This window comes from Herpailurus yagouaroundi, unplaced genomic scaffold (genome assembly GCF_014898765.1).
Source record: "Herpailurus yagouaroundi ecotype Mexico unplaced genomic scaffold, PumYag 29, whole genome shotgun sequence".
NCBI lineage: Eukaryota > Metazoa > Chordata > Mammalia > Carnivora > Felidae > Herpailurus > Herpailurus yagouaroundi.
In genome coordinates this window covers 61,498,815-61,521,123 of record NW_024412377.1, presented here as the reverse complement: position 1 = coordinate 61,521,123, position 22,309 = coordinate 61,498,815, and the positions used below count along the sequence as shown (strand labels likewise).

The following is a 22,309-nucleotide window of genomic DNA, read 5'->3' as shown; positions in this document are numbered from 1 at the left end:
GGAGGGGGAAGGTTGGCCCTAGCTAAAAACACTGACACAAAAATACAAAGCAAAACCAGGACTGCCTGGATAGTGCAACAGGATCCAAAAGAGCAGAAAAACCTCCCACCCATCTTCACAGCAATTTTTCCGGAGTCCCGTGCCCAGAATGGAGAGCCAGAGTCTGGGAGGAGCTGAACACTGCTGAAGAAGGAAAAGCTTCCAGGTTTTCAGTGCTTGTGGAAGTAAGGGAGTTGCTGTCATTACCAAGTGCTGTTCCTGAGGCCACGTGCACAGCAGATATTGAAATGTGATCCTCCTCAAATTAGATACTAGTCATCTTTAGGGAAAAGGAATCAATTGTTCTATCCGTCTGCTGTCTACCAATGTGATAGCAATGGAATGTTATAAAAAATGAAAGCAATGGACAAATAAGTATATCTTCTCCTGCCTGGATTAACTATGCTGCACCATCTAGGTTATGTTAAATATCTGTACATATTAAACACTTTCCTAAGTTCTTGTGTCTTTACAGCCTCATAATAGTAGCAAGTATTCAACACGTTAAATGAAAAAAAAAATCAAGCAAAATGCAAGATGCAGTGAGCCTCTTTTTTAAAGAAACAAGACTGTAATCAATTATGGGTGACCCAGTCTCCTCTGGAAACTCATTTGGGAGTCCTGCCGATTTGGCCTTTTCACAATGCTAGCTTTGCTCAAAGTTTAAAAAAAAAAAAAAAAAAAAAAAAAAGCAAAAAAATCTTTTTACCAATAAAGGAACCACAGGACTGATTAATTCAGCTGGTTTTGGTCACAGATTAGCAGCACATATTTCCACATCTAAACTAACAGCACTCTCTGCCTCTACCCCCTCCTTTACACAAAGTTACAAGACGCTTTTTTCTCCAAGTGATAAATGGCCTAGAATATTAGAAAAACTCTTCCATCCATTGTAAAATCTAAGGAAATACACAACCTGGTTTTGCTGTGGTTTCAATTTTCTCCATTACCAACATTACCCCTAGTTCTCCAAACATTCATTTTAATCATAGTTTATTCGGGAAAGAATTACCTGCCAGTCTCCTGCCTTATAAGAAAGAAGATAAAGTTGGAACGAAACTTCAGGATTAATTAATTGAGAGTACTGCATGTAATGTGTCTACTCCGAACGTTACAGAGCACATCACAATGAAAACAGTTTTATTTTCCATGGTTGAAATAAATTATAATAAATAATTCATTTCAATGGCAGAGACGTACTGGAGAGCAAGAGCAACAAAATTGACTACATTACACTGTGAGTCTCATTCTTGAATCTTCATTATCCATTTGAAACTTTTTACGAGTAGTAAATCATATTTCAAGTGGCTGCAGATCTCATAAAGCTGCTTGCTGCATTAAAATAAAACCAGAAAACCTGGGGCACTGGAAGGCTGTAGGGTTTGCCACTCAGCATTATTTGGGAAACTCTCACTCTTCTCTTGCCAGCATCAGACAGAACACTTCTCCATCTGATGTAAAAATTAAGCATCACTTGTCAAAAACATCATCTGTGTTTCTCTGGGTGGGGATGTTGGGAAAATCTGTACATAGAGGATAGCCTTCAACTCCGAAGCCATTTTCTTATGATTTTTATTCCCGAGTGACTGCCACACAGCCAGATTCTTGAACCTCTAATGGCCTATACTGGCTTCTGGTGGCCCCTAAATTAGCAAACATGTACAAGCTCAAAAGAGACTCCCAAAGGCACACGTGCTGTTCTGCCCCAAAAGACCAGTCAATCTTCATAGGATGGGTGATATTTAACTTGAATTTTAAAAGATGCGTATTTTAAAATGAATTCTGAATTTTTAAAAGATGCGGTGCCCGGTGGCTCAGTTGGTTAAGTGTCTGACTTCGGCTCAGGTCACGATCTCACGATTTGAGTTCGAGCCCCGTGTTGGGCTCGGTGCTGACAGCTCAGAGCCTGGAGCCTGTTTCGGATTCTGTGTCTCCCTCTCTCTCTCTGCCCCTCCCCTGCTCACTCTCTGTCTGTCTCTCTCAAAAATGAATAAACATTAAAAAATAAATTAACCCCCCCCCACATCATTAAAAAAAAAAAAAAGATGCATATAAGCCTCACCAGAGAAGAAGAATGTATTAGAAAGAGGACATAGAAGGAGAAAAGACAAAGCACACAGGGCTTGGGATGTTTTGAGGGGACAGTCAGTCCCTGCAAGGGAAGCTTCTGAGAGACCTTTTTTGAATGGAAAGGATCAGAGCCAAGGGCAGGGAGCTGAAGGCTGGGCCGAATCCAGGCTCTAAAAGGCCTTTGCTGTCACGCTAAATGCAGAAGTGAGTTTGGGCCAGTACCTAAAGGGTAGCCTTCAAAGGATTTCCGAAGAACGCTGAGCTCTGGGATCTAGAACAATGACCAATGGGAGACTGAGGCGTGGCAACGATGGGTCGGGAGAAATGGTAAGGGCCCCAGCAAGGCTGGTAGCAGAGAGAGAGAGAAGTGGTCAGAACCCTGGACTGCATATCCCATTTTCTTCCCAGGCAATGACAGCTTTCCAAGAAACACAACCTGCCACTGAAGCTGTAGATAAAGTGAGAGCTTTAAGAGCGTGGCCTCAAATGCAAGACCCACCGGTGGGGAGAAGGGCCTGGGGGCTAGACTGTCCCTGTAGTGCTAAATGCAGTGGAGGGGCCGCCGCTGTCCCACAGCCCAACGGCCTGGCAATGAACTCGGGAAGTAAGGAGCAGTGGAATGAACCCCAACCAGAGTACATAAACACGCACGACAGAGAAAAGTACAAACACACGTTTATATTAAGTATTCGGTGATAAAGTAAACTCTAACTGAGGCCATTCAAAATCAGGGAAGGGAGTGGGAAATAGCATGAACGGTCATCACAACATTTCCCAATGAATCTTGTATTTCAAAACAGAGCAACATAAGGCCTAATGGCACGAGGGCATCTCATGCAGTCATCAAAGCAGAGTGCAATGAATATTGTATTTCATAATAAATATATTATCCTTACAGTAGGAGTTTCCATGTTTCACTGCCTCTCATCTGTCACTACATTCTCCCTGATTTCCTGAAGGGATTTAGTTAGATGGACCTAAAAATCTTCATAACCAACAGTGGAGGATTATTTTACTTATTATGTTCAAATGACTTTGTGTGGAGAGAAAAAAAAAAAGTATTTTTGTGGCACATTCACAGGGCCCTCAGAAGCATTTTCCATTAAAGATTAGTCTAGAGTTTATGTTGAAACCACAGAGGACAGCATGCTGCCTTTCAGATTTGAGGGTTTTTATTTATAGTCATCTAAATGGCATAGAGTGCTGGCCGGGAGGCCAAGGGGATGATTCAAAGATGTTACTGAGATTTGGAAGCTCTTTTGTCCTAATAATTACATAGGAAGCCTAAAGAATGATAGGAATAGCACCTCATTCCTTAATTTATTCAGACATTTGCCAACCACCTACTTTGTGCCAGGCTCTGTGTCACACCCCGCGGACATACAGATGAACAAGGCACAGTCCCAGCCCTCGAAGAGCTCACAATCAAGTAGGGAACGAGACACACAGCATGACAACACAGCATAGCAAGTGCCACAGAAGCTTGCACGGGAGGCTCTAAGAGACCAGAGGAGGCTGACTTACTCTGCCTCGGGGTGGGGGACAGGCAAGGAAGGCTGCACAGGTGACGTGCGGAGGGAGCTGTCGTAGAGAATAAGCAAAGTCTGACAGGCAGTCAGGTTGGCAGAAGGGCGAGCAGGTACAAAAGTCTGGAGAAGTATTTCAGGGGATGGCGAGCAGTTCTGTGGGACTGGAGAGGGTGTGAGGGGGCTGGTGGTGGCAGAGGAGGATGATCAGATAGCCGGGGCCAGATCTTGTGAAGGGCCTAGTAATGTGTGCTAGAGCACATGGGTTTTATCTTGAAGGAAATGGGGTGCCATTGAAGTTGAATGAATCTGTCAGTGACACAGGAGAAGGGCAAAGCTGGTGTAGCTGTTCTCCGGACGGTCTGAACCCGTAGGAGGCCTGGGCCATCCGACTTCCCCCAATAAAATGCATCTCTGTTCCTGTCCTGGGATTGGGAGAGCACAGACACGGAAGGTTACCTGCTTGGGTTCTGCACCTCAGTCAGGACAGAGCCTGGCTCCTTCTTTGCTGGCTCTGTTGCCAGTACCCTGAGAAATGGCGTTGCCATTACTTCCCTTGGCCCACAGCACATAACTTAATAGTGTCCCTTGTCAGGAACGGTTCTCTTGGTCAGGAAGCTTTTTATTGATGTTCAACCTTCATTTTCCCTTTCTTAATAATATCCCATTATGCCAATACTCCATCGTGCCATGCTAAGTAATTCCCTTTCCTCCTTGGCATTTACATCTTCCAAGTATTTATAGACTTATCAAATGCCCCATTTAGTTGTCACTTAGGCAGGCTATACATATTTAGCTTCCTTAATCTGGCCCCATAAGCCAGCCCTTCCATTCTCCTAAATCACTTGAGTTCTTTCCTCCAGGTTTCTGTCAATTTGTTTCCAGCCCTTCTGTAACACAGGGGGCTCGGGAAAGAGACGGGGTTGGGGAGGGAGGGTTTGCTCCTTCTGAGGGCTAAGAACCCAACATTTGCTGAGGGCAGACCTTCTTCCTTAAAGTGCAAACTCCAAAACAGGCCAGGCCTCTGGAGGGCCATGAGCCCCGCTTGATGTCTACTAGCTTTCTCTCGTCTGCACACGTTTCAACTCACTAATATTCTACTAGCAGCTCTCATTACGTGCTGGGCGCACACAGGCGACACGTGTGTTAAGTGCCTACTATGTGTCAGGTGCCCTGCTAGGGGCTTCTCCTTCCTTCTTCTCTCCCTCTTCATTTCTCATGCTTATTCGATGAATGCTCAAAGAATTACTGAGCTCCTACTATGTGCCAGGCACAGCACGGTGGCACAGAATTGAAATGTGGTCCTTGTGGCCTTAAGAAACTCATGGAGCCTAAGTATTTATCAATCTCTTATTGCCCACCCATCAAGTTGTTTCCTTCCAGTCTTCAAGGGTCTCTGAGAAAGGGTCATCATGCACTTAACTCTAATTGACGCTTTTAGTTTCCCGAGTGAACTTCTTTGTCCTATCTAAAACTAGATGCCACATTAAGGATGGGCATTAACACAGCTCTTGTGCAGGATTTTCTTGCTGGTGGTTCTCTCTGGGGCCTAAGAGAGTTCCCTCCAGGCCTCGCACTTCCCATCACTCCTTCTTAGCAGTTTACTTTACATGCCGTATTCACATGACCTCAACTAAGTATGCACTGAATGTTCCTCTTTTCCACAGTAGTGATGTTCCAAGTTATGGGTAGGCTGAGGAGTGACAGAATGGGAAAGAGCTAAGGCAAGGAGTCTTGGCTACAGTCTTGGGGAGTCTGGGCATGAGACCACAGGAGGGACTAGTTCAACTACTTGATCCTGGGGGCCAGCTCCAGCAAGGTGCAGAATTGTCCTGGCTGAGTTGCTGGTATCTCTGAAGAGGTGAGGTAACTTTGCCAAGTAGCATCACTGGTATTCAAAGCCAGGTACACTGACTGCACAGTCTGTCTGCTCTGATTGCCATAAAGCAGAAAATCCTCAACGAATACAGAATGTGCAATTAGACAGCTCTGAAGGAAGACAGCATTTCGTCAAGTCTGAAAGCACTCAGTCTGTATCTTCCTAAGCATGACAAGGGATAAAGAATTAACATGCAAAAGTTCTTTTTGGTTGCAAAGCAGACAAAGTAGCAGTAACTCATGACAGGTCAGAGGATTAGGGAACTTTTACCTTGTTCTGCCAGCAGAAATCAGATTGTAATCAAATAAGAAGCTTTCTTTAACATACTACATGAGCTCATAGCCTCACCAAGTGGTTGCTGCTAGTTAAAAACTTTCCAACAGTTAACAGAAAATGAATACTAAAGTTCAGTTCACATCTCTAGCACACACATTATTAACCGTTCAAGTAGGTGAAAAACCAGTAATAACTGTAAAATGAATAAATCACACCATCATCAAGCTGACCCTCACTTTATACAGTGCCGTTCCTTCAAGAAACTCAAAGAGCTTCTCATTCCATTCACAATGCCACTTGGGGAAATACAGGTGGGAGAAATGCCAGGAAAGAAGAGTAGGTGAAGGCCCTGGGAGGCCCTGATAACATAAAAACTGTCAGATCCAGAGACAACAAAGCCTTAGTTATTACATTCTAGGTATTGCTATTTACTGGCTGGGTGATGTTGGGCAAATTATTTCGCCTCTCTGAACCTCTGCATTCTTGTCCCACATGGGCACTGTGGATTTCACTTGTTGATGTACTCGTTTTCCCAAGTTAAGAAAATAAACCATATTGGCCCTACCCTCCCACCAGAGTTGCTGTGAGATTCAGAAGAGGCTTTAGGTGTGAAGACATATAAATGGAAAGGGTCCTGGAGTTTCTTTTCATTCCTGCTGTTGCAAGACGATGCCTGGAGTACACAGGAAGAGTAAGTGAGGAAAAGTCTGTTTGGGGCCAAGAATCAGATCCACATTCACACCGTGCCCCCACCCAGGCCAGTGAGGGTTTGTGATCTTGAGAATGTGTGTCACACAAACTCTAAGACAGGCAGAACATGAGTGTGGGACCAGAAAAGACCCAGGTAATCTGGCTGAAGTCACGGCCTTGGGATTTCCTGGAAAGGATGTTTTTCACATTTGTATACATGAACAGCAGGTATATGTTCTCCTTAGGGAGATAAAAAAGTTAACTGGTACCTGTATATTGTTTTTCAAATTTTCCCTATTTATTGACTACCTTCTCTGTGTTAGGTGAGTCTATACTCATTGGTTCACTTTGTCCTCACACTTCCGTGAGTCAAGAATCTTTTGGCTGTGAGGACAGCAACTACTATAGACAAAACTCAGACCTAAAAGGGGTGGCCTGAGGACCCCCAGACTAGATACTGCGGGCAGGCCTCTCAACAGCTGGGAACCACAGCCGGGAAGGCTGGTGCAATCTTTCTTAGCCTCTCTCTGGGGCTGCTGATCTCCTTCGAGATCCTCCCAGCACGTTGCTGCTTTTTTCTCTTGCTGTGAACTGGCTACTTCTCTGAGCACATAGCAGAGAATGGCTCTTGGTTTTTCAAGTCTTCACGTCAAGTGAAGACCAGAGGCTGACCAACATCCTCTAAATCCACAGGAGTTTCTAAGTCTGGGGAAGAGGACTCACTGAGCCAACCTGGGTCAAGTGCTTGCTTCTTATCTCATCAATTTTCAAAGGAAGGGCCCTTGGCTTAGGGATTTATAGCTGAATGAATGTTGTGCCCCCCCACCCCACCCCAGCCCACCTTTGCACCCTCCAGCTCCACCAATCCTGTCTCTAGGTCATTTAAAAGTAATGTTGTTAAGAGCACAAGGTTCTGCTACTTATTAGCTGTATGATACCAAGTAAGCTACCTGACTTCTTAAAGCTGCAATTAAAATACTTTGATTATAAAATGTAGAAAAGAGTATCTACCTCACAAAGTAGTGAAACTTTATAAATATAAATACAAATTATATAAATATATATATTTATATATATTTAAGTACTTAGCACAGAGCCCAGCATATGATAATTATTTCTACTTCTTTTTCATCATAGTCATTCATCATCATCATCTGAGTCTGAGGTCGCTCTTCCCTAGTGACCTCTTAGGTCCTAGTGACCCTGCAGGAAATAAGCCTTCTATTATAGGATGGGGGAAAAAATCTAGATCTTTAAGAAGGAGGTGTGGAAATTCTTTCACTTTGGAGTGGTATGGTAAGGAAACACTTCCAACTCAAATCTTTTCTGGTCAAGATCATCAGCTTCTTTGTGATATCATACAAGTTTAGGATCCTTCTGGTGAGCCCCGGGCTGGCTTGGGTGTGACACAGGAAGATTGTCTCAGTGTCATTTCACATGTCACAGAAACATGGCTTAGTGTATAAAGACTGACTTGTGTTACGACTTGGGAGTGCTATTCCTAAATGACTTGAGTGTATGAAATATGGGTAAATGCTGCTACTTGGGCTGTGTTCACATAAAAAGGGAGGAGGTTTCATCTACAGAACTTCTGAGAGCAGACAAAATCATCTCTTTAGAACACACATTGTGAGACACTTCCCCAGAGGTGGTGTCAGTATTTAATCTGTACATTAGTAATATTCCTTGCAGAGACTTTAAAAAAGGATACATTTAGTGAACTTTTATTCTTAATTTACAACGATAGCCAATTATGCCGATCATCATTAACGGAGAGGCTAAAAACCATCTTGCTTGCCATTTACCATATTGGGTGAGAGACTGTTATAAAGCATGCCTGATTATTATTGGGCTCAATGTGTGTAAAACTGCATTTTTTCCCCATATAAAATGTTTTCTATCTGTTTTACATGAGTGTGAAGGAAAAGGTATGGCCGTTGTTCATCTTGTACAACTCCTTTGCTATTCTGAGAACGTTTGCTGCAGACTAATAGCAAAACTGACTGTGCTAAACTGTAGATAAAAGAACGGTGACAGATTGCAGTCACTTTAATTCATAAAGAAAATACTTGGAGCCCCTGGGAATGCCAAATCAAGCCACCAGCACCCAGTGACTTCATGCTAAGTCACAAACTACATCATATATTTTAGTTTAAACACAAAGGCTAATGGGCATGTGACTTATTTATTTCAAGTTCTTCTTTATGAAGAGCTGGCTCTTTTTCTTTTTCTTTTTTTTTTTTTAGCTCTTTGGAAAACATTATACTTTCCCTATTCTATAAACATACAAATATAATTGTAAAATGACATCATTCTGTTTTCATTTAATTACCCCTGAAATGCTTTCTATTTAATATTCATTACTCAAAAGCTAATTTAAAAGAGAAAGAGATGCGACTTATTAAAAAAGATGTACTGTCATTCACAGCAATAGTTATCTAATATACAGAAGTTAATAAAGCAGATTAATCTACAAGTCCCTTTAAGCCATTCTTGAGTTTTGAACAACTGCCTCTTTGACCTTTCACCTTCATGCTGTGCACCAGTAGCAGGTGCCAGCTGTACAGAAATTATGGCTGCGCGTTTGAACGCAAAATCTTTTCTTACTTTGCTTCTGACCAGCAGCTGACCCTGTAGGAGTGATTGTTTCTGGTGCCGGCCTAAAGGCTACATAAACCAGTAGCAGATAAACAAAAGGCTACATATACCAGCTGCCTTGCCTAAGGGTACCGTCCTAGGCTGACACCTCCACTCCTTCTCCAGCGTCCCAAATTGCTCCTTGTTTGTTTCCATACATGCATTTCATCCTTGTTATATTGTGCAAGGGATGGGTGCAGGAGAAAACCCCCTAAAACAACAACAAAAAAAACCCCCGTCCCTTCCTTCGAACTTGACTTTTGAGTATTCCATGTCAAACTGTGTTATTATGATGCTAATCTAGGCCTGATTTAGCAACTTTAATAAGAGGCTAAACCCTCTTGTAATTAGATAATAAAATTTTATTATGTATTTTAATATTAAAAGTTTTAAAATCAAACTCTTCAAATCATACACTGGTACAGAACTAAGGTACTTAAATATCATAGCGCCAGAAAATGGGAACTTGAAAAAGCACATTGTGGCTAATTTTTCATTCTCAGAAATGTAAACATGGAATTCCTATGTGGTGGCAGGGAAAAAGCTCCAACACTCTTAATTATGTGCAGGGAAGAATGAATCTATTCAAGTATGAAGCACACTGTACCATTTCCAGCAACAGCGTGAGATGGCTTTGACAGTTATTTCTTGGATACAAATTACACAAGTATAAAAACAATCCCCATAATGATTAAATGCAGTTACGTACATAGGAGAATACCAGTGCAAATGGTAACATATTTAAATGGTTTTTCCTTCATTAAAAAAATTATATATGATATTAAACCATCAATCACTGCTGAGGCACAGGAGTTTAAATGTATTGTCACTGGTTGAAATAAATGACTTGGAGACTGAATTCTGGCTCACTCAATATGGTGTCTTTGCTGTTGCTTAGTCACCCAACTCTCTGCTGGTTTGGGCTACATCTGGTGGATTCCATCCCTTTCAATTAATAAGGCAAGTTATGCTATCAATGGATTACATCTTTAAACTGTGCTTAGAGGTAAAAAAAAAAACACATGTCCTAGTGAAAAAAAAAAAAAAAGCAAACCCAACCCTTCTCTGTTCCGTTAGCTGTTCGGAACAATATGTGAAGTGCTTATTCCTTTCTTCACCCATGTGTAGAATGAAATTTTCTTGTGGCATTCCAGCAGGATTATTATACAGTATATAATGGTATACTCTTATCTCAGCCCTACCATTTTGTTTATGTAGTGATCTATGACTATGCTGGATTTGAAACATAAAGTCACCGCCTGCAGATTGTAATTCTGAAAATTAACTTTTGGGGGTTGGTTTTGCAGACGTTCATTGACTGTCACAAGGGTCAGGCTCTGCTAGATGCTGAGACATGCATCAAGCTGGATGTGATCTCTGGGGAAGAAAAGGTACTCTGTTAAAGACAGGTGTGACAGTTCTGATCATAATTTGATGATTCATAAATCAAGAATAGGTTTTTATATGAACTGATTTTTTGGTCTTAAAATACTATTTGGGGGGGTTATAGTTGAAATTGTCATTTGACAAATATTTCCATAACAAAAATTATAGCAAAATGGCAAAGACAGGGTATATGGCAAAAAATGTGGACTAGAATCATCCTTCTAAAGATGGATACATAATTTTATATCACAGATGCCATTTAAAAAAAACTAATGTTTTTCTATTTTTAAAATTATGTACTTTAAATTTCTTTTTTTAAATGTTTTTTTGTTTATTTCTGAGACAGAGAGAGACACAGCATGAATGGGGGAGGGGCAGAGAGAGAGGGAGACATAGAATCAGAAGCCAGCTCCAGGCTCTGAGCTGTCAGCACAGAGCCCGACACGGGGCTCGAACTCATGAGCTGTGAGATCATGACCTGAGCCGAAGTCAGATGCTCAACTGATTGAGCCACCCAGGTGCCCCTGTACTTTAATTTTCTAAACTGATCTTTAGGAGTTGTGGTCACAAATTCATCACTCTTAAGAGTTTTACTCCCTTGTGGGCTTTTATTTTATTTTATTTTTTTCCTTGTGGACTTTTATTATATGGCTGTTATCTAGACACTTTTGTCCAGTCCTGGTCCTCTCAGATATTTCTATTTGATCCTTAGTAATTAGACTGCGTGTGTACACACAAGCGTGCGTGCATGCGCGCGTGCACGCACACACACACACACACACACACACACACACACACACATATACTTGACCAAACTGAACTTTAATTCTTGCCTCAGACAAATATGGTTATTATGAAAATAAAAAAAAATGTTTGGGAGATGTTAACTGAGTTTCATTGGCTGTTTATTGCATCCGTTCTGTATGCAAAGACAACCTAAAAGTAAATGAATGCCCTCTATAAGTCTGAGTAGAGACTTACGTACAGAATCAAATATATGAGCAAAATAACAGCATCCTTTTTAAACAACTACTCAAAAAAGTGTGCTCCAAAAATTATCAAAACATCAGCAGTGCCACATGGGATGACTGTGAGAAAGACCGGGAATCATGCTTTGCACGATCTCCGTTCCAAAATTCTCTAGGATTACATAAACATTGGTGGAAAACCGGTAACCAGACATCCAGTGCTGGCCTGCAGAGTGTTTTTATTTTCTTGTTTTTTTAAAAATTTTCAATCGGGGCGCCTGGGTGGCTCAGTCGGTTAAGCGTCTGACTTCAGCTCAGGTCACGATCTCGCTCCGTGAGTTCGAGCCCTGCGTCGGGTTCTGGGCTGATGGCTCAGAGCCTGGAGCCTGCTTCCGATTCTGTGCCTCCCTCTCTCTCTGCCCCTCCCCCGTTCATGCTCTGTCTCTCTCTGTCTCAAAAATAAATAAAACGTTAAAAAAAAAATCAAAAAAAAATTTCAATCAGTGGCCAACATGAAAAAAACCCTGTATTTCTGGTTCTCTGGGTGGGGGTGGGTAATCTCTATATAGCTGGCAACACTGGGTCCTACTTTCTTAAAGGGCAAGAATAAGCTGGGACTATGTGGAGGCTGCCCCTGTTAGACAGGAATGTGTACACAACTTTGGTTTCTTTCCTGTCTACCTCATTCAAGTTCTCTGTGTGGCTCTGTAGGACCTTAGTTTGTGAAACTCTGTAGAATGGAAAGGATAGGGAGAGGGATGCTCAAAGGTATTGGTTTGAGACTCACCAATGTAAGAAGCCCTTAAGAACAGCCTTCAATAGAGCTAACGGTACCCAGTCATAGTAGTAGAAGCTTCCTTTGGAAAAGAGAAGCTGTTTGTAACCAGAAAGGGATGGAAACTGGCACTCTATGCTGATGAGTCAGTAGTGAGAGTCAGGATGAAGCCTAGAGATGCATCGGGTATGGGGGACGGATATAAAGCACTTGTTGCTTCCCCACCTTCATTTCACAGCTGCCATATTGAGTCTGTCCTAGAAAAATCAGGTTAGAATGAACCTCAAGAGCTACCTCCAAGACATTAGAGAAAACACACAGAGGAACGTCATGAGACAGTTATACTGTTAGACTCTGACCTTCTCAAGGATATCTGTCCTACTCCATTTTATACTCTTGGGATCTGGCTATAGAATTAACGATAGGGTACAGGTATAGAGTAAGTTAGAGGAAGGTCTGTTCACTCTGCCGTGATGCTGGGAAGCACAAGGCTCTTCTGTACCAGCTGGCAAAGCCACCTCCCTCTCCCTTGCCCACTGCCTCTTTGGGTCACTGCCCATCTGTTTCATCCCGGCTGCAGCACAAAGTTGGGGTATAGGATGACTGCTCTAAATCACTCTACCTTAGGGATGGCCCCAGTGGGACTTACTGGAAGCTCAACTTGCCTGAGTGTAAGTGCTGAAAAAATATATGCTACCTCTGATTAGTCGCTGCCAACAAACTATAGCTTTGTGGTTAAGCGTGTCAACTCTGGAGTTCAATAGCCCCAAGTTTTAGCTTTTCCACTTACTATGTGTCACATTGGGAAAAGTACCTAATCTTTTTGTACCTCAGTTTCTATATTTACAAAGTGGTGATCGTAATACTAGCACTTCACAGAGAAATGTGATGATTAAATCAGATTACGTGTGTATGTAAGCAGCTTGAGCTATTTCCTGCACACGGTAAGCACTTATATTTTGCCAGTAGTATTTTTTCCTAAAAATAAATACACAGGCCATGCACAGAACGCTGTGAAGAAGACCAAGATCGTGGCAGCATGTGCAAAAAACAATTCTGTCCTGAAATGTGAGTTCCTGTTTTATACTTTTGGTGTCTACTGACCTATGTCTGGCTTCCTTTAAGTGCTTTATAGCCACGTTGTCCTCTGGTCCAGTGGTGAATGTCCCTTCAGCATGGGGTTTTAGTTTCAATCTACTGCCATATTTTTGATAATAAAGTTGCAAATCAACCAGACTGAGTTAATGGGTCATGTGGAGGGCACCCTTTCTATTTAGGGTTCACTAGAAATGTCTTTGATAACATTAGAAAACCGGGCTAATTGTTTTTTGAGAGGCTGAGAGACATGAACGTACTTCATCTACTTAGGCGTTTCCCACTGTGAGGGTGTTGCTCAGGTTCCACAGGCCAAAATCTCATGAGTTAAATATGTGGCTACACTTTCTCCTCCTTAGTCTTAGGGAATGGAACCTTAAGTATGAAAGATGTCTTGTACAGTATGTCAAAATGTTGAGCAGAGTAGCATTTCAATCTAAACACAAAAATGAAAAAAGAGCAGATGATTTCCCTTTTGCTGTAATTCACTTTGGGATGCATGTCATGAAGAACACTATACAAAAGCAATTTTCATTGATTGACTGACTGATTGAGGAAAAGGGTGAATGTTCTTTCAGCGTACATCCCTACTGAAGTATGATTCTTATAGCTCCTGACAGCTGTTCACAATTTGTAGTTAAATGCCAGGTTGCAGTCGGGGTGTGTGTGTGTGTGGGGCGGGGGGGTGCGCAGGAGAAGAAGAGAGATACAATCATAATTAGAACTCTTTTTGGGTTTTTAGTATAGCTGACTTGTGCCAAATAGTTACATAGATAAGGGTGAAATAAATTCAAATCTAAATGTTCTAATTGTTCCTTTCAATGTATTTAGATTTTACAGAATATAATTGTTAAAAATACCCTGTTAATGAGTTAGCTGCATGATCTAATCAGTGATGCTGACAACCACATGGCCACATAGTTCTTGTTCTACTTCTGTGGAAGGCGTTACTCTTTCTAGAACAATTAGTTTTAACTGAAATTCTGATGTAGAGAAGCACTCATCATCAGTGTCCTAGTCTTATAATTTGAAAAAGAATCAGTCACACTTCTGAACTGCCCTCTAATTCTACAAAACATGCTCCTGCATTTAGTGATCTGGGCAAATCTTTCACTCTGTGATATAACTGAATGAGTGCTGATCTTCGGCTTACGTATGCAAACACTTAACACGCCCAGAGATAACACTAAAAACATTTCACACACAAATTTAATCTTCCAAATATTGTAGCAGATCTGTGCCTAATCACTGTTACTATTGACCTGTCCTTAAAGTTTTCTTTCTTTTTTATTTTTATTTTTTTATTTGAAAGAGAGATATTTTATTGAAAGAGAGATATTTTTATCTTTATTTGAAAGAGAGATATTTTATTTGAAAGAGATATGCGCACTGGGGAGAGGCAGAAGGAGAGAGAAAGAATCCCATGCAGGCTCCATGCTTAGAGCAGAGCCCAACGTGGGGCTCTATCCCTCCAACCTGGGATCATGACCTGGGCCAAAATCAAGTGTTGGACATTCAACCAACTGAACCACCCAGGCACCCGTAGTTTATTGTGCTAATGGCATAAAAATACATGGGGAGTTTTTTCCTTAATAATGTGAACTGGGGTTCCCTCAGTTGTTAAGTCCAAGGAATGCTGGTGAGACAGTAATCTTATTTGAAATAGATTCACTTAATTACAGTGGATCCTCAAGTGGACTAAATTTAATGCTAGCAAAGTTAGATTTGTTTACAGATTATGGACAATAGCTTATTTGGAGAATATTTTTAAAAACATTGAGAGGGTGCCTGGGTGACTCGGTTAAGTGTCAGGCTTTTTATTTCAGCTCAAGTCATGATCTCATGATGGTGAGATCGAGCCCTGCATCGGGGCTCTGCTCTCAGTGTGGAGCCTGCCTAAGGTTCTCTCTCTCCCTCTCTCTCTGCTCCTCTCTCACTCTCTCTCACTCTAAGATAAAAAAATTAAAATTTTTTGGGGCGCCTGGGTGGCTCAGTCAGTTAAACGTCCAACTTCGGCTCAGGTCATGATCTCACGATTCGTGGGTTTGAGCCCTGTGTTGGGTTCTGTGCTGACAGCTCAGAGCCTGGAGCCTGCTTCTGATTCTGTGTCTGCCTCTTTCTCTCTCTCTGCCCCTCCCCCACTCAAGGTCTGTCTTTGTCTCTCTCTCTCAAAAATTAATAAAACATAAAAAAATTTTTTTCAAATAATAGATACTAAAACTATCAGCTCCTGAACCATGTACCATCTCACAAGAGGCATAACAACTTCCCTATTCCTCAGATTCCGTATGTAAAATGAGAACTCTTCTAAAATAATCTTCAAATTCTAACTTTCTGTGAATCAGTTAACAATCATAGAAAAATTCTTCATATGAAAATAGTATTCCTCTTATACACTAGAAACGTCATTGGTTCATATACCCTTGGTGTTTTATAAAGAAACCAAGGCAGGCTGCATTTAGTGATATTATAGTAATATAATAGTATATAATAGTAATATACCTGGGTGGCTCAGTCGGTTAAGCATATGACTTCCACTCTGGTCATGAGCTCGCAGTTTGTGATTTCGAGCCCCGCATCAAGCTCTAGTGCAGACAGCTCAGAGCCTGGAGCCTGCTTCAGATTCTGTGTCTCCCTTACTCTGCCCCTCCCCCATTCATGCTCTGTGTCTCTCTCTCAGAAAATGTAAATAAACATTAAATTTTTTTTTTAAATTAAAAAATAAGGACACTGAGGCTCTACAGTCACATAACAGATCATGATAAGCACATTTCCAGGTGCAAGGCATTTACAATGTGCTTCCTAGGCTGGTAGGCACAAATCGAAAGGTCTATGAGGATATTGGAAAACCATTTATGTGGGTTCCTGCTTCATTTGCTATGGAAGCTTGAGGAGATAACTTTTACAATTTGGAATGGACACTCATCGTGCAGTTATGCTTCCAACAATATACATCCAGGTTGGGGGGAAAACAGTTCAAACTGGTAAATAATTGCAGTATCATTGCATCAGTTTAGTTTAAAGAGCTGACAAGCCCTCTCTAAACTCCAAGCACAATTAGTCATTAGGGTCTAGTTTTTCAGCACTGTTAAGCAATTTGTAACCCATTCCTTTTAATAGGGTTAGGCATTACTTAACCGACACAGATGCCTTGAAAACTGAAACCTCGAGTTATAAAGCAGCCACCTTGTTCATTACCTTCAGTGATAGGCAAATCATCTATAAAAACAGCATTTAATGGGCAACCAATGAATAATCAATGGCTCACTTTTCATCTGAGTGTGAAAATGAGAATAATCTAATACAAAGTCCCTCTGGTAAGATGCTGAAATCTCGAGTTCTGCTGCTCTTCAGGGCTGATTTATAAGGTCTTGGAAAGCTGATGTAAACAGATGATCAATGGGACCCATCCTTGCTCATAACAACCCCCAACTGGCCCACTCCCTCTTTTCCAAGTCCATCCCTTCAGGCTATTAGCTCTGTCCGGCTAATTCTTCCCACTACTCCTGCCTGCTGCTTTTACTCCGGCCATCCGTTCAGTCCAGCCGACTCAGAAGTAATTTTATACGCAGCAGAGAGCGGGTAGAATTGATTTTTCACTCAGTGCTCAGTTCCCATCTGAATAATTATCAATTTTACTGCCTCATAAAGGGCAGAGTCAAAATTTCAAATCAATTCAAAAGAGCTTTTGAGACGACAGAAATTGTGCATAAGAATAGAGGTCAAAGTTGTCAGTGACCTAAGGAGGTGATGTCAGATATTACTATACCCAATAGTTGACATCAGAGGCACTCAAGATGATATAACCTAGTGCTAATGCAAATCATATTTATGCTGACTACCAGAGACCAGTCATTAATATTTAAAATGCTATCTGAAAGCCTGCATTCCAAATAAATAGAATGTATTCTGCTGTTAATAAAGATATATCACTACTTAGTCATATGCTATAAAATAAAGGATTACCAAGTATTATTAACACACAGAAATTACTTAAACCAACAAATGCATGGTAGTTCTGAGTAAAGACAAACTTGATGGTGTCCTGTACAACCACATCACTTGCTCTGCACAGTCTGATGGTATTTGTCTGGAATCACAGCCTATTGATTTTGGTAAAATTTTCTGCCAACTTAAAAGTTTCTGCCAAAGTTTATGAGACGATATTGTGATCAGGCTCAGTGCTGGCAGGAGGGATTTGGTGGTGGACTTGTCATTTGCCATGGTGGGGTGGGGGGCCGGGTCTGATTCCTGGCCAGTTCATGGGTATTTATTTTCTCCACTGGCGGCATGCTCTCAGTCTGTGGTTCTCAACCTTCTCCTTGCAAAAACTGGAGGGCCAGGACACCCCCCAACGGTACCACAGGTTACTGCAGCGGGGGAGGTGGGGAAGGGAGAAGGAGAGGTACATTGTTGATAGAAAGTATATTTTGAGGGGCACCTCGTGTGTATATGTGTGTGTGTGTGTGTGTGTGTGTGTGTGTGTGTGTGTGTGTGTATGGCTCAGTTGGTTAAGTGTCTGACTCTTGGTTTCGGCTCCGGTCATGATCGCGTGGTGGGTGATTGGAGCCCCACACTGGGCTCTGCACTGATGGTGTGGAGCCTGCTGAGGATTCTCTCTCTCCCCCTCTCTTTCTGCCCCTCCCTTGGTTGCATGTGCACGAGGACACTCTCTCTCTCAAAATAAATAAGTTAATTAAAAAAAAATGTATATCTTGTAATGGCATTCCTGATGAACATGAGATCTTATCCCCACCACTAGGCCCTTGAGAATCAATGGTATAAGTAATAAGGCTTTCGACCCAGACGAACCTTGTTTCAATTCCACTTTCCAGTTGATCTCTCTGCATCTCAATTTGTTCATCTGTAAAACGGGGATGACGATATCTACATTCCAGGGTTGTTGTGGGGTGTAAATGAGAAGAGTTCTCTGAAAGTCCTCTCCTCGTGTGTCAATCTCTGTCACCATTATATTAATCAAATTATTCATATAATTTGATTATTCATATAATTTGTTACCTAGTAACTAACCCATCATCTCTGTCCCACGTGACAGAAACTTTTTAAGGAAAGAAATTATGTCTTATGAATCTCAGCGGCTCTTGTACCTTGTACACAGAAAGTCCTCACTACGTGTGCTACCTTCCTCTTCTCTTTATCATATCACCAACATGTCGTAACAATTCCAGGATCATAACCAAGTATTTACAGGCATACAACACTTTGTTTAGTTACACAAAATCTTAATTACACACCTCCCCACAAGGAAAATGACAGGTTACTGAGACATCACCAAAAGTAAGTTTATATCACTTAATTTGCATATTAGTAAAAAAATTACAGCCAGGAAGAAAACCTCTTCCATGGCCAGCCCATTCTATGTTCATCATTTCTTCACTCAGAATGACGCTTTCTGTTGGTGGCACGTGCCTTGTTTAACAAGGCTAGTAACCTTGTTAAAGTGTTTACATTTGCAAACCACAAACTATTATGAAGATAATTTGGCAAAATGAAACAAGTGGAAGCGGTATACAGCATCATTTCCAAAGTCAGTAGAACGGGAGAACATCAGAGTGATGGTATCTCCATAGAAAAATGGCATCATTCTCTTTGAAATATTTCTGGCACGTGTTATTTATTTTTATGCATGTTGTTACTGTGATTTGCAGAAGTTTTTCAAAAAACAGTATTAAACTTGGACCTAACTCATAGTAGCCAGTCAGAAAACACATCGGAAAATAAAGAACTTGTGGCTTTATTCCTTTTACTTAAATGCTCTTGGGAATATGACCTACCTGAACTTTTCTTATCTTAAATAAGAAGGATACCAACTGTAGTATGATGAACCGAAAGTTCTCACCAAGTTGCCTGGCATACAGAGTATTCACAGGCAAACTTTAGAAGACTTAGAGGCTCCAGGAAAGAAAGCAGAGGTTGACTGTTTCTAGTTCTGGCTTTGCTTTTTATTGCTCTCAGGCCTCTGAAAGAGCTATCCTTTTTTTGCAACCTAGCTTCGCTGGGGTAAGATGAAAGACGTAGAGAGATTTCTTGCGGGTGAGCTAGTGTGCTACCCTACCTTGCGGGAAAATACTCCTAGAGAGGAACTGGTAAAGGGTCTTGGCAAGGACCATTTGTTCTAAGAGATATTCAGGGTCTAGGCTTCTGGGAAACTGTTTCTTAAGTCAGGTGACCGACCACCAGTTACCTGCTGTAGGACATCTGGATTTTGCTGCATAAAATGTAAGAGTCTCTGACCGGCCTGGGTGGCCTCTCTGCATCGAAGTGGCTTCTTGCCCTCTTTTGCTATGTGCTTGAAGAGGTAGGTGACGATGTAGTCTAAACTGGTACAGCAGCTGGAGGAGACAACTGTATCTGTACGAACAATAAATGAGAATTCCTTCGCATTACTAAGTGAGTTTTCATCTGATTAATTATAATGCCTCCGATTAAAAAAACCACTTTCTGGTTTCAAAGCACTTTTATCAAATTGTAAAACTCCTTGAGGGCAGGGATTTTACCTTGCTTATCTCTTTGAACCCAGTGTCTACTACAAGACCTGGTATAGAGACGTGTTAGTTAAGTAACTGACTCCTGGATTGAATTGGACAGAATTTTCCATTTGTGACCTCAACGATCGTCTGTTCAACTCAAGTGACTTTATTAAACATCTGTTGGTGCAAAGTGCTCTGCTGCAGAGGAAACAGGGTGTGGACCTGGTGCAAAATGCTCTCTTTCAAGGGAAACCTCCACCCTGGTCAAAGAGCTCGTGATTCAGTACATAAGTCACTGCTGCTCAGTGCTAGCCAAAAATGAGCGACACACTGCTGGGCGGATTTTGAGGAAGACATCACATTTGGATGGGGATCAAAAAGACTTTACGAAGGAGACAGAACCTAAGACAGGCTTGGGAAAGTTATTTCAGTTAGAAATTAAGGAAGGACATTTTTCAGGTAGAGAGATTCACACAATGTGCACAGTGTGGTGGGAAGTTAGGGATTTTGGAGTCAGACAGCTCTGGTTTCAAATCTCATCTTTTCTAATGACTTGCTATGTTGTTACTCTGAAAGAACCAGTTAACCTTTCTCAGCATTTGTAAAATAACTTGCAGAGTTGAATGAGAAGAAAACAACTAGAAAGTCTCAGAATAAAAACAGCTGATATTTACTGACGGTTTACTGTGTTAGTTACACAAATTATTTTGCATCCTCACAATAGCTCTGTGATGGTAACTGTTATTATCTCCATTTACAGGCAAGAATAGTGAGGGATTAAATGACATGTCCAATGCCACACGGCCGGATGACTGTGGAGCCACTGTCTGAAAATAAACAAGGAGCTGAGGTTCTAGATTTATACTTTTAACCATGAAAATTAATATGCATTAAACAAAATCAGGTTTTAAGCAAAAATACATGTAACCATCAAACACTTTCTTAAAACACAATGGATTCAAAAGATGACAATTACTACCAGTTTGCCCTCGTGTTGAAAAGAGGAGGGTGTATTCAGGGAGTAGGACTTTTGGGATGAGTGAAAGAATATATAGGGAGTCATAAGAGAGAAGGCTGACAAAGTAGGTTGGTGTCTTCCTTGAGGGCATCCAATAGTGAGCTGGGACAGTACATTTAATTTGAAAGACAACAGAGGTGTTATTAAAGGCTTCTTTTTTAAAGCAAGCAAGTGACATGATGTAGCAACCATTTATTGACTATCTACTTTGTACATTAGGGTTATTATTCACTTACTTCTAACAATTACTTTGTATATAGTAGGTGTTGTTATTTGCATTTTTCAGTTAAGAAAAATGAATTTCGGAGATAAAGAGCTTATCCAACAAAGTTCATGGTTCTGATTCATAGAATGACATTGCCCAGATTTTTTGGCCAAAGGTAATAATGTACGGACACGATCCTGGGGGGGCTTATGATCAGTAACAGAAGTGACAAGAGGAACAGTTAAAAACATTCAAAAATGGCAAAAATGGTAAATGCAGATGAGGAAAGCAGACAGGGAGAGTAGGGCTGGGAACCAGCAGATTATAAACTTCCTAAGGCAGTCATTAATTTCTTATTCATTTTATGAATCTCTGAGGTTTTGAGACACACGTGCCTTTCCTAGATTAGAGGTGCAATGTTAGTAGGCAAAGCGAGTCTGAGGAAGGTTTTATAGGTCTTGAGTTGTATTTAGTAATAATACCTAGAACAATAGAACACCACAGTTTACAAACTCTTTCATACAAATTGTTTTGTAGAGAAATGGCATAAGAAATAGAAAGAGGTAGGCTTGGTGGAAAGTTCTGACATACAGATAGATAAATGCATTTAAAACAGAGGATAACAGGGGCGCCTGGGTGGCTCAGTCAGTTAAGTGTCCAACTCTTGATTTTGGCTCAGGTCATGATCTCACAGGTTTATGAGATTTAGTCCTGTGTCAGGCTCTGTGCTGTCAGCATAGAGCCTGCTTGGGATTCTCTCTCTCCCTCTCTTTCTGCCCCTCCCTCCCTGTCTCTTTCTCAAAGTAAATTAATAAACTTTAAAAGTAAATAAAAAAATGAAAAAATAAAATAGAGGATAATAGTAGTTGGTGCAGGATCAGTAGGGGTTGAATGAAGGTCTACAAGATGGGAACGGACAATAGTTTAGGGAAACCATAGCGCTATGGAAGCTATATATACAAGCAAATTGTGGCACTACATTTTCCTCTTAAGAAAGGGGCTCTTTTTCTCCCAAAATCAGGGCATTTGATTGATGGATTAATCGTTTATCTCTCCCCACTATCTGGGTTGCTGTGCAGAAAAGGAAGATTAGATTTTATAATTCCAGGAGGTAGTACAATGTAGTGGAAAAGATCTAGGCCTAAGAATCAGGTACAGACTGGTTGAGCTCGGTTGCTTTTCTCTTTTCCTTCACATTTCTACTTTTGAAGTCCCAATCATGAACGTAAATGGATTAAGTAACTTAATATCTAC

General features: G+C 41.2%; 1 protein-coding gene across 3 annotated transcripts in view; it reads right to left on the bottom strand.

The window, feature by feature from the left end:
* The window catches only part of RANBP17 (RAN binding protein 17), a 327,575-nt gene that overhangs the window by 10,183 nt on the left and 295,083 nt on the right, over positions 1 to 22,309 (bottom strand). For all 3 annotated transcript variants that reach the window (XM_040444804.1, XM_040444813.1, XM_040444823.1), the window contains one exon: positions 19,547 to 19,713. In XM_040444804.1, the coding sequence (XP_040300738.1) occupies positions 19,547 to 19,713 (167 nt within the window). The remainder of the gene's footprint in view (positions 1 to 19,546; positions 19,714 to 22,309) is intronic.